Genomic DNA, 12156 nt, shown 5'->3' with positions numbered 1-12156 from the left:
TGTGACGCGGGAGAGTGTGAGCGGTGGGTGTGACGCGGGACAGGTGTGAGCGGTGGGTGTGACGCGGGAGAGTGAGCGGTGGGTGTGACGCGGGAGAGTGTGAGCGGTGGGTGTGACGCGGGACAGGTGTGAGCGGTGGGTGTGACGCGGGAGAGTGTGAGCGGTGGGTGTGACGGGGGACAGGCTGTGAGCGGTGGGTGTGACGCGGGACAGGTGTGAGCGGTGGGTGTGACGTGGGAGAGTGTGAGCGGTGGGTGTGACGCGGGACGGGTGTGAGCAGTGGGTGTGACGCGGGAGAGTGTGAGCGGTGGGTGTGACAGGGAACAGTGAGCGGTGGGTGTGACGCGGAACAGTGTGAGCGGTGGGTGTGACGCGGGACAGGTGTGAGCGGTGGGTGTGACGCAGGAGAGTGAGCGGTGGGTGTGACGCGGGACAGGTGTGAGCGGTGGGTGTGACGCAGGAGAGTGTGAGCGGTGGGTGTGACAGGGAACAGTGTGAGCGGTGGGTGTGACGCGGGAGAGTGTGAGCGGTGGGTGTGACGCGGGAGAGTGAGCGGTGGGTGTGACGCGGGACAGGTGTGAGCGGTGGGTGTGACGCGGGAGAGTGTGAGCGGTGGGTGTGACGGAACAGTGTGAGCGGTGGGTGTGACGCGGGAGAGTGTGAGCGGTGGGTGTGACGCGGGAGAGTGTGAGCGGTGGGTGTGACGCGGGACAGGTGTGAGCGGTGGGTGTGACGCGGGAGAGTGTGAGCGGTGGGTGTGACGCGGAACAGTGTGAGCGGTGGGTGTGACGCGGGAGAGTGTGAGCGGTGGGTGTGACGCGGGAGAGTGTGAGCGGTGGGTGTGACGGAACAGTGTGAGCGGTGGGTGTGATGCGGGACAGGTGTGAGCGGTGGGTGTGACAGGGAACAGTGTGAGCGGTGGGTGTGACGCGGGACAGGTGTGAGCGGTGGGTGTGACGCAGGAGAGTGTGAGCGGTGGGTGTGACGCGGGAGAGTGTGAGCGGTGGGTGTGACGGAACAGTGTGAGCGGTGGGTGTGACGCGGGAGAGTGTGAGCGGTGGGTGTGACAGGGAACAGTGTGAGCGGTGGGTGTGACGCGGGAGAGTGTGAGCGGTGGGTGTGACAGGGACAGGTGTGAGCGGTGGGTGTGACGCGGGAGAGTGTGAGCGGTGGGTGTGACGTGGGACAGGTGTGAGCGGTGGGTGTGACGCGGGAGAGTGTGAGCGGTGGGTGTGACGGAACAGTGTGAGCGGTGGGTGTGACGCGGGACGGGTGTGAGCGGTGGGTGTGACGCGGGAGAGTGTGAGCGGTGGGTGTGACGGAACAGTGTGAGCGGTGGGTGTGACGCGGGACAGGTGTGAGCGGTGGGTGTGACGCAGGAGAGTGTGAGCGGTGGGTGTGACGCGGGACAGTGTGAGCGGTGGGTGTGACGCGGGACAGTGTGAGCGGTGGGTGTGACGCGGGAGAGTGTGAGCGGTGGGTGTGACGCGGGACAGTGTGAGCGGTGGGTGTGACGCGGGACAGTGTGAGCGGTGGGTGTGACGCGGGACAGGTGTGAGCGGTGGGTATGACGCGGGAGAGTGAGCGGTGGGTGTGGGTGTGACGCGGGACAGGTGTGAGCGGTGGGTGTGACGCGGGAGAGTGTGAGCGGTGGGTGTGACAGGGAACAGTGTGAGCGGTGGGTGTGATGCGTTACAGGTGTGAGCGGTGGGTGTGACAGGGAACAGTGTGAGCGGTGGGTGTGATGCGGGACAGTGTGAGCGGTGGGTGTGACGCGGGACAGGTGTGAGCGGTGGGTATGACGCGGGAGAGTGAGCGGTGGGTGTGGGTGTGACGCGGGACAGGTGTGAGCGGTGGGTGTGACGCGGGAGAGTGAGCGGTGGGTGTGACAGGGAACAGTGTGAGCGGTGGGTGTGATGCGGGACAGGTGTGAGCGGTGGGTGTGACAGGGAACAGTGTGAGCGGTGGGTGTGACGCGGGAGAGTGTGAGCAGTGGGTGTGACGGAACAGTGTGAGCGGTGGGTGTGACGCGGGACAGGTGTGAGCGGTGGGTGTGACGCAGGAGAGTGTGAGCGGTGGGTGTGACGCGGGAGAGTGTGAGTGGTGGGTGTGACGGAACAGTGTGAGCGGTGGGTGTGACGCGGGAGAGTGTGAGCGGTGGGTGTGACGCGGGACAGTGTGAGCGGTGGGTGTGACGCGGGAGAGTGTGAGCGGTGGGTGTGACGCGGGACAGTGTGAGCGGTGGGTGTGACGCGGGACAGTGTGAGCGGTGGGTGTGACGCGGGACAGTGTGAGCGGTGGGTGTGACGCGGGAGAGTGTGAGCGGTGGGTGTGACGCGGGACAGTGTGAGCGGTGGGTGTGACGCGGGACAGTGTGAGCGGTGGGTGTGACGCGGGAGAGTGTGAGCGGTGGGTGTGACGCGGGACAGTGTGAGCGGTGGGTGTGACGCGGGACAGGTGTGAGCGGTGGGTGTGACGCGGGAGAGTGAGCGGTGGGTGTGACAGGGAACAGTGTGAGCGGTGGGTGTGATGCGGGACAGGTGTGAGCGGTGGGTGTGACAGGGAACAGTGTGAGCGGTGGGTGTGACGCGGGGCGGTGGGTGTGACGCGGGACAGGTGTGAGCGGTGGGTATGACGCGGGAGAGTGAGCGGTGGGTGTGGGTGTGACGCGGGACAGGTGTGAGCGGTGGGTGTGACGCGGGAGAGTGAGCGGTGGGTGTGACAGGGAACAGTGTGAGCGGTGGGTGTGATGCGGGACAGGTGTGAGCGGTGGGTGTGATGCGGGACAGGTGTGAGCGGTGGGTGTGACAGGGAACAGTGTGAGCGGTGGGTGTGACGCGGGAGAGTGTGAGCGGTGGGTGTGACGGAACAGTGTGAGCGGTGGGTGTGACGCAGGACAGGTGTGAGCGGTGGGTGTGACGCGGGAGAGTGTGAGCGGTGGGTGTGACGCGGGAGAGTGTGAGTGGTGGGTGTGACGGAACAGTGTGAGCGGTGGGTGTGACGCGGGAGAGTGTGAGCGGTGGGTGTGACGCGGGACAGTGTGAGCGGTGGGTGTGACGCGGGAGAGTGTGAGCGGTGGGTGTGACGCGGGACAGTGTGAGCGGTGGGTGTGACGCGGGACAGTGTGAGCGGTGGGTGTGACGCGGGACAGGTGTGAGCGGTGGGTATGACGCGGGAGAGTGAGCGGTGGGTGTGGGTGTGACGCGGGACAGGTGTGAGCGGTGGGTGTGACGCGGGAGAGTGAGCGGTGGGTGTGACAGGGAACAGTGTGAGCGGTGGGTGTGATGCGGGACAGGTAGTGAGCGGTGGGTGTGACAGGGAACAGTGTGAGCGGTGGGTGTGACGCGGGAGAGTGTGAGCAGTGGGTGTGACGGAACAGTGTGAGCGGTGGGTGTGACGCGGGACAGGTGTGAGTGGTGGGTGTGACGCAGGAGAGTGTGAGCGGTGGGTGTGACGCGGGAGAGTGTGAGCGGTGGGTGTGACAGGGAACAGTGTGAGCGGTGGGTGTGACGCGGGAGAGTGTGAGCGGTGGGTGTGACGGGGACAGGTGTGAGCGGTGGGTGTGACGCGGGAGAGTGTGAGTGGTGGGTGTGACGTGGGACAGGTGTGAGCGGTGGGTGTGACGCAGGAGAGTGTGAGCGGTGGGTGTGACAGAACAGTGTGAGCGGTGGGTGTGACGCGGGACAGGTGTGAGCGGTGGGTGTGACGCAGGAGAGTGTGAGCGGTGGGTGTGACGCGGGAGAGTGTGAGCGGTGGGTGTGACAGGGAACAGTGTGAGCGGTGGGTGTGACGCGGGAGAGTGTGAGCGGTGGGTGTGACAGGGACAGGTGTGAGCGGTGGGTGCGACGCGGGAGTGTGAGCGGTGGGTGTGACGTGGGACAGGTGTGAGCGGTGGGTGTGACGCGGGAGAGTGTGAGCGGTGGGTGTGACGCGGGACAGGTGTGAGCGGTGGGTGTGACGCAGGACGGGTGTGAGCGGTGGGTGTGACGCGGGAGAGTGTGAGCGGTGGGTGTGACGGAACAGTGTGAGCGGTGGGTGTGACGCAGGACAGGTGTGAGCGGTGGGTGTGACGCAGGAGAGTGTGAGCGGTGGGTGTGACGCGGGACAGTGTGAGCGGTGGGTGTGACGCGGGACAGTGTGAGCGGTGGGTGTGACGCGGGAGAGTGTGAGCGGTGGGTGTGACGCGGGACAGTGTGAGCGGTGGGTGTGACGCGGGACAGTGTGAGCGGTGGGTGTGACGCGGGACAGGTGTGAGCGGTGGGTATGACGCGGGAGAGTGAGCGGTGGGTGTGGGTGTGACGCGGGACAGGTGTGAGCGGTGGGTGTGACGCGGGAGAGTGAGCGGTGGGTGTGACAGGGAACAGTGTGAGCGGTGGGTGTGATGCGGGACAGGTGTGAGCGGTGGGTGTGACAGGGAACAGTGTGAGCGGTGGGTGTGACGCGGGACAGTGTGAGCGGTGGGTGTGACGCGGGACAGGTGTGAGCGGTGGGTATGACGCGGGAGAGTGAGCGGTGGGTGTGGGTGTGACGCGGGACAGGTGTGAGCGGTGGGTGTGACGCGGGAGAGTGAGCGGTGGGTGTGACAGGGAACAGTGTGAGCGGTGGGTGTGATGCGGGACAGGTGTGAGCGGTGGGTGTGACAGGGAACAGTGTGAGCGGTGGGTGTGACGCGGGAGAGTGTGAGCAGTGGGTGTGACGGAACAGTGTGAGCGGTGGGTGTGACGCGGGACAGGTGTGAGCGGTGGGTGTGACGCAGGAGAGTGTGAGCGGTGGGTGTGACGCGGGAGAGTGTGAGTGGTGGGTGTGACGGAACAGTGTGAGCGGTGGGTGTGACGCGGGAGAGTGTGAGCGGTGGGTGTGACGCGGGACAGTGTGAGCGGTGGGTGTGACGCGGGAGAGTGTGAGCGGTGGGGTGTGACGCGGGGACAGTGTGAGCGGTGGGTGTGACGCGGGACAGTGTGAGCGGTGGGTGTGACGCGGGACAGGTGTGAGCGGTGGGTATGACGCGGGAGAGTGAGCGGTGGGTGTGGGTGTGACGCGGGACAGGTGTGAGCGGTGGGTGTGACGCGGGAGAGTGAGCGGTGGGTGTGACAGGGAACAGTGTGAGCGGTGGGTGTGATGCGGGACAGGTGTGAGCGGTGGGTGTGACGCAGGAGAGTGTGAGCGGTGGGTGTGACGCGGGAGAGTGTGAGCGGTGGGTGTGACAGGGAACAGTGTGAGCGGTGGGTGTGACGCGGGAGAGTGTGAGCGGTGGGTGTGACGGGGACAGGTGTGAGCGGTGGGTGTGACGCAGGAGAGTGTGAGCGGTAGGTGTGACGGAACAGTGTGAGCGGTGGGTGTGACGCGGAACAGGTGTGAGCGGTGGGTGTGATGCGGGAGAGTGTGAGCGGTGGGTGTGACGCGGGACGGGTGTGAGCGGTGGGTGTGACGCGGGAGAGTTTGAGAGGTGGGTGTGACGGAACAGTGTGAGCGGTGGGTATGACGCGGGAGAGTGTGAGCAGTGGGTGTGACAGGGAGCTGGGGAGGTGTGAGCAGACCTGGGTGTGTGCGGGGAAGACTGCGCAGTTCCTGGGACGTTGCTGACTGTACTCTCTCCCCGGTGCAGGTGGAGCATTGGCTGCTGCAACTGTCCACCGAACTGCAGGAGAGGCTGCTGCAGGATCGGCAACAGGTGTGTGTGTCCCCCCCCCCTAGCCAGGACCCCCTCACCCTGCACCCAACCCCGGTGAGGCCCCTCCCTCAGTACCACCCCCCCACAGTGTGACCCTCAGTACCTCCCCCCCACAGTGTGACCCCCCTCAGTACTGCCCCTCCCACAGTGACACTCCCTCAGTACCGCCCCCCCCCCCACAGTGTGACCCCCCCCCCCTGACTGCTTCCTGTGTTGTAGAATGGACGTGTGGCGGGACAGCTGGCAGTGGGGGTCCGGCTGCAGGGGGGGAGCCAGAACAGCAGCTTCCAGCGGTGCGGCCCCCTGTCGGGACAGGACGCTCCCCGCATTGCCCGCGATGCCCTGCAGCTCATCAAGGTCTTCAACACTGCTGGGGCCCAGGGCGGGGCCTGGTAAGTACAGGGGGAAGGTGGGGGGGGGGGTCAGTGTGGGTGGCAGTTGGTCAGAGTCCGTGGATCTCAGTCAGGGGTGAGTGGGGCGGTTGGGGATCTCAGTCAGGGGTCTGTGGGGCAGTTGGGGGTCTCGGTCAGGGGTCAGTTGGGGGTCTCGGTCAGTGGTGAGTGAGGCGGTTGTGTGTCTCGGTCAGGGGTCAGTGGGACAGTTGCGGGTCTCAGTCAGGGCTCAATGGGGTGGTTGGGGGTCTCGGTCAGGGGTCAGTGGGGCGGTTGGGGGTCTCGGTCAGGGGTCAGTGGGGCGGTTGGGGGTCTCGGTCAGGGGTCAGTGGGGCGATTGGGGGTCTCGGTCAGGGGTCAGTTGGGGGTCTCGGTCAGTGGTGAGTGAGGCGGTTGGGTGTCTCGGTTGGGGGTCAGTGGGACAGTTGCGGGTCTCAGTCAGGGCTCAATGGGGCGGTTGGGGCTCTCAGTCAGGGGTCAGTTGGGGGTCTCGGTCAGGGGTCAGTGGGGCAGTTGGGGGTCTCAGTCAGGGGTCAGTGGGGCAGTTGGGGGTCTCGGTCGGGTCAGTGGGGCGGTTGGGGGTCTTGGTCAGGGGTCAGTGGGGCGATTGGGGGTCTCAGTCAGGGGTCAGTGGGGCGGTTGGGGGTCTCGGTCAGGGGTCAGTGGGGCGGTTGGGGGTCGGTTGAGCGTCTGTGAGAGGGTGGGGATCGGGTTAGTGGGGAGGTTGGGGGTCAGGGTCGGGGTGTCTGTGGGTTGGTTGAGTGTCTCTGAGTGGGTGGGGGTTGTTATGGTCAGCCCCACCCTCACTGACCCTCCCCTCCCCTCCGCCCTGCCCGCAGGTCTCCGGCTGTGCTTGCGCTCTGCCTGTCAGCACGGAACTTCTCACCATCTGCGGCTGCCTCCACCCCCGGCATCACCCACTTCCTGAGCAGCCCCCACCCCCAGCGGCTGCCCCAGGCCCAGTCCTCAGGGGCGGGGGGCACAGGGAGCCCGAGAGGGGCAGCCAGGCACAGAGCTGGGACCATCGCTTCCTTCTTCCTGCAGACCCCACCCCGGCCCGAGACCCACCCCGACCCCGACCCCTGCCCCTCCCTACCCCGGCCCGTGACCCATCCTGACCCCTGCCCCGAGCCCCTCCCCTCCCCACCCCGGCCCGTGGCCTGTCCCGACACCCGGCCCGTGACCTGTCCTGACCCCTGCCCCGAGCCCCTCCCCTCCCCACCCTGGCCCGCGACCAGCCCCGACCCCTGCCCCTCCCCCTCCCCACCCCGGGTGAACGGGGACATTGACCGTGTGATGCCTGCAGCAGTCGACCTCCCCAGCCTGTCCTTCTTCAAGTGCAAAGCTCTTGACTGTTCTCCTGTAGCGACCCCCCCGAGCCAGCCCCCCCCACAGCCCCCAGCCTGCAGCCTACCCCCTGAGGTGCTGGTGCGCTGCGGGAGGTGTGGTCAGTCCTCCCTCCCCTGGGAAGTGGCGGAGCACGAGGACTTCCACTTCGCCCTCGACCTCCAGCGGTCCCTCTCGGCCTCCCCGCCCCCCTCCAGCCCCTCAGCCCCCTCTGTCCCGAGATCCCCCTCCAACCCCTCGCCCCCGAGAGTCCCCTCCAGCCCCTCGGCCCCACGGCCCCCCTCGCCCCCGAGAGTTCCCTCCAGCCCCTCGGCCCCACGGGCCCCCTCCAGCCCCTCGGCCCCACGGCCCCCCTCGCCCCCGAGAGTCCCCTCCAGCCCTTCGGCCCCACGGGCCCCCTTCAGCCCCTCGGCCCCACGGCCGAAGAAGAAGGCAGCAGCCCAGCTGGGGGGTGCTGGGAAACGAGTCTGCAGCAGTGGCAGGACGTTGGAGTGGTATTTTCGGAAAGCCCCTCCCTAGCGCCAGGACCCCGGCTTCCTGAAGCGTTGAATCTTTTAACTTCAGATGTGGCTAAAATAAAGTTGTATATTTTTTTATCTAAGCTTCTCAGGGTGCAGTGTTTGACCGGGGGGGGGGGGTGTCAGTGAGCTGGCCCCACCACCACCCCATGCTCCCTTTGTGTACCAGGGCTCCCTGATTCTGCAGTCAGTGAACTGCTGCCGTGACGTTAAGGTGACTGACTGCCCTTGCACCGAGGCAAGTGGCAATGGGTGCTGGCGGGCGATCCTGCCAGCCCCAGGACAGGAGGGTGCAGTGGGGTCAGAGCCAGAGGACGTGCTGTCCATCCACAGCACTGAGGTAACTCGGCCTTTTGGCTCAGATCAAGTGTAGTATCTGTGGGGACCAACTCGTGGTGGATCTCTACAGACACCGACATTGAAGAAAAGACCGAGGACTCTTCGCGATCAAGCAGCTGCCTGATGAGAGCTTAACCTGCTGACGCAGAGGAGGATCCCAATGCTGACTGGGAAACCAGTCTAACTCCTCAGTTCAGCAACCACATCGGGATGGTGGCAGCGACGAGCACCTCGGGAGGAGGGATCTGTAAAACAGTCCGACTGACGATGAAGGAAGCCCTTTAACGCAGGACCTCTTCATCAGGAAGATCTTGCTGGATACATACAAGTTCAAGGCGAAGGACATCTACTGCCTCCAGGACTTCACGGGTAACGGGTACTTCGACGTTACCTTCAAGCACCCGACAGGATGGCAGAAGCTGCTGCAGGACTTTCGGGAGGAGGGGAATGAAGCTCCGCTGTCGCTGCTGAAGGTGCAGCCTCTCCTCACCCTCCCCACCCAGAAGGAACGTGTGGTAACGGTGCACATGTTTAACCCACATGTGCCCGTGGTGGATGTTCTCACCTTCCTGGCTCGGTACGTGGACGGAGCGGGAAGTTGCGTCGACATCAAGGACCTGTTTGGGATCTGGACCAGCAAGCGCCAGGTGAAGGTCAAGTTGAGAGTCGACACAAATGGATCCATCACCCCACCCCCCCCCCCCCCCCCCCCCCCCCCCCCCCCCCCCCCCCCCCCCCCCGTGTTTGCTGTCGGAGGGAACCGTGGATACAGGACAACCCAGGGTGTGTCACAACTGTAACAAACCCGGACACGTGGCAGCCCAGTGCAGCGCAGTCACTGCAAGAACTGCAAGCAGGAAGGTCACCACACAAAGGACTGTCAGGAGAGCAAACGTTGCACCCTGTGCGGGGAAGCAGGCCACCCCTACAAGGCCTGCCCAAAACGGGCCTGTACCTACGCACAGGCTATAAGAGGGGGTGCCAGCCCCAACACCCCGGGGGACACTGACACCCCCCCCCACCAGCACAGGGGCCTCAGAAGAGACCGAGACCAGGGAGGGTGAGGACAGCCCGACAGCCTCGAGTTCCCAACCCCCCGCCACAAACTCCCAGCCCCCTCCCCAAGAGGAGGAGTCAGTGGAAGAGGGAGTGGGGGAGGGACGGGAAAGGGAACGGCAGACCGTGAAGAGGAAGAGCAGACACCACCCAAGAGACGACGGGCCGCAGAAAACAAGGGCACCGGCAACAAAAGAGTAATGCAGCAGGTGGACACCAGCAACCTCTCCTCGTCGGAGGATGAAACCAGCAGCAGAAGCCGACGACGGAGGCAGAGGAAGCAGCAATGTGGAGAAGAGAACCAACAGAAAGGAACAAGCCAGGGAACAATGCTGCCCGTCGCCCCCCCCCCCCCCCCCCCAGTTCTGGGAGACCGGGAGCAGCGCCGCATGCGATGCACCCCAGCACCGGGAGACCGGGAGCAGCGCCGCATGCGATGCACCCCAGCACCGGGAGACCGGGAGCAGCGCCGCATGCGAAGCACCCCAGCACCGCGAGACCGGGAGCAGCGCCGCATGCGAAGCACCCCAGCACCGGGAGACCGGGAGCAGCGCCGCATGCGAAGCACCCCAGCACCGGGAGACCGGGAGCAGCGCCGCATGCGATGCACCCCAGCTCCAGGAGAGGAAAGAAACTGAACCACCAGTGAAAGGAACAGGGGCACAGTCAGATCCACCCCCAGCGACACTACCAGCTTCACCACAAGGGACCCCACACCCAGGGGGAGACCCCTCCCAGTACCTGAGCCCAGAATCAGTGAGGCAGTTCACCAAAGCTGAGGGCATGAGGGCCCAGGACAAATGACAAGGGACTGTGTAACTAGAACTGAACTCCAAAAGAGCCATGGAGATAAACCTGGCATCTGTAAACGTGCGCAGTGTGAAGGGCACCGCGCGATGTTAACGCCTCGCACTTCCTCACCAAGGTCAAGGCGGATGTGACTTTCCCACAAGTGTGCAGGCTGCTGCACCTCCGCAGCTATTGGAGGTGGTTGCGACAGTGGTCCCACAGACTGTCGGTGGGGGGGGGGGGCAGCAATGATTGTCGTGCTTCCGGCCTGGGGATTCTGATACGGGGGGGGGGGGGGGTGCAACTACTTAATCACCGAGGTCAGAGAAGTGGTGGGGGGGGGGGGGGCAGCTCCTTGTGTGGCAGGTGCGATGTACCGGAACACTCCGCTCCGGTTAATTAACGTGTACGCCTCGCCCGTGCGGAGCGAGCGGCCGGTCGTCCTCCAGCAGCTCCCGCCGCTGCTGGTGACGTCCCGGCCGGTCGTTCTGACCGGTGACTTCAACTGCATCGTCGATGCGGCTGGACGATCCGGCAGTGCCGACAACAGACCGGACGGCACCTCCAGACTCCTGATGGAAACGGTAAAGGATGCCAAGCTGGGCGAGGGCGGACGGCTCAGCCCGGTCCCGGATCGACTTCCTGTTCGTGTCGGAGCCAGTCACAGTCGGATCCATTCTTCTCTGACCACCGTCTCCTTCGGGCCTCCTGTCACCTACAGGAGGACCAGAAGGCAGGCAGAGGGACGTGGAAGTTGAACGTGAAGCTGCTGACCCCAGAGAGTGTTGAGGAACTAAAGAGGGATTACGCAGGTCGGAGAACCGTGAAACCCCTCTTTGACTCTCCTGCGCACTGGTGGGAAGCGACAAAGGAGAACATCAAGAGGTTCTTCATCCACAGGGGGGTCCAGAAAGCACGACAGAGTCGGAGGGAGCTGTGTCAACTCCAGACAACTCCTCCTCCTGCAGTCGAGGGGGGTGGATGTGAGGGAGGAGCTCCGAGAGGCAAAGAGCCGGCAAGTCCAGCTCCACGCCTCTGAATCCTCCAAGATTATCTTCTGACCCAGGGTCCGCTCCGTGGAGCAGGATGAGACGTGCTCACGTTTCTTCTTCCAAAAGGTGCACAGGGGGAGCTCTGTGATCCACAGCCTTGAGGAAGAGGACGGCTCAGTAACATCCTCGCAGACAGACAGATCAAGGATCTGTTGATCCTTCTATGCCAGTCTGTACGACACAAAAAGGCCACAGCCTCCCTGACCTTCCTGTCCTCTATCACGGAGGTCTTAGACCACAGCAAGCAGGAGAGTCTGGACCAGCCACTGACCCTGGAGGAGCTGACTGGCTCCATCCGTTCCTTTGATTTGAATAAAACTCCCAGAAGTGACGGCTTAGCGGCAGACTTGTACTCGGCTCTGTGGGAAAGTGTACAACGCTGTGCTTCTGTCTGGCAGCATGTCAGAATCCATGAGGAAGGGCATCATTACCCTCATCTATAAGCAGAAGGGGGAAGAGGGCAGACATCAGAAATTGGAGCCCCATCTCACTGTTGAATGTAGACTATAAGATCCTGTCCCAAGGCCATCGCCAACAGCGTGACGTCAGTCGGTAGTGTGCGAACAGTTTAAAAAGAGGGAAAGTCTTCGGCGTTTTCGATCGGGAGCAAGAGGCGAGCGAGCGGAATCAGCTGAGGCGTTCTGAACAGATAAGTTTTTCTTCTAACGGTCCGGGGATAGCGGGGAGTAACTGCGCAGGCACGTGACGTCAGTCGGTAGCGCACAGTTTAAAAAGACCGCCATATCCAGTGGGCAGCGTCGGAACGGGCAGCGGAGTGAGAGGGAGCAGAGTGATTGGGCTTTGGCAGTAACGGGGCGAGGTGGGAGAGTAGCTGGTTGGTAAAGGTAAGGTTTACCTGTTATAAATTTAAAGTAGGATAAGACTAGGTAGGGAAAGAATTAGTTCAGATGGAGGACGTGGTGTGCTGCAGCTGCTTGATGTGGGAGCGAGTGGACCCCGCTGTGGTGCCCGGTGACCACAGCTGCAGTAAG

At 64.1% G+C, this 12156-nt stretch overlaps 1 protein-coding gene across 1 annotated transcript in view; it reads left to right on the top strand.

Moving 5' to 3' along the window:
• Positions 1-7978, top strand: part of LOC127575535 (uncharacterized) — a 20732-nt gene extending 12754 nt beyond the window's left edge. Inside the window, exons 2-4 of the mRNA XM_052025467.1 lie at positions 5514-5671; positions 5891-6063; positions 6903-7978. Coding sequence (XP_051881427.1) covers positions 5514-5671; positions 5891-6063; positions 6903-7929 — 1358 coding nt within the window. The 3' untranslated portion in view covers positions 7930-7978. The remainder of the gene's footprint in view (positions 1-5513; positions 5672-5890; positions 6064-6902) is intronic.
• Positions 7979-12156: the final 4178 nt, after the last annotated feature.

The sequence above is a fragment of the Pristis pectinata genome, chromosome 10, assembly GCF_009764475.1.
Source record: "Pristis pectinata isolate sPriPec2 chromosome 10, sPriPec2.1.pri, whole genome shotgun sequence".
Classification (NCBI taxonomy): domain Eukaryota; kingdom Metazoa; phylum Chordata; class Chondrichthyes; order Rhinopristiformes; family Pristidae; genus Pristis; species Pristis pectinata.
The sequence above is the reverse complement of the archived record's forward strand: the minus strand, read 5'-3'. Positions and strand labels throughout refer to the sequence as shown.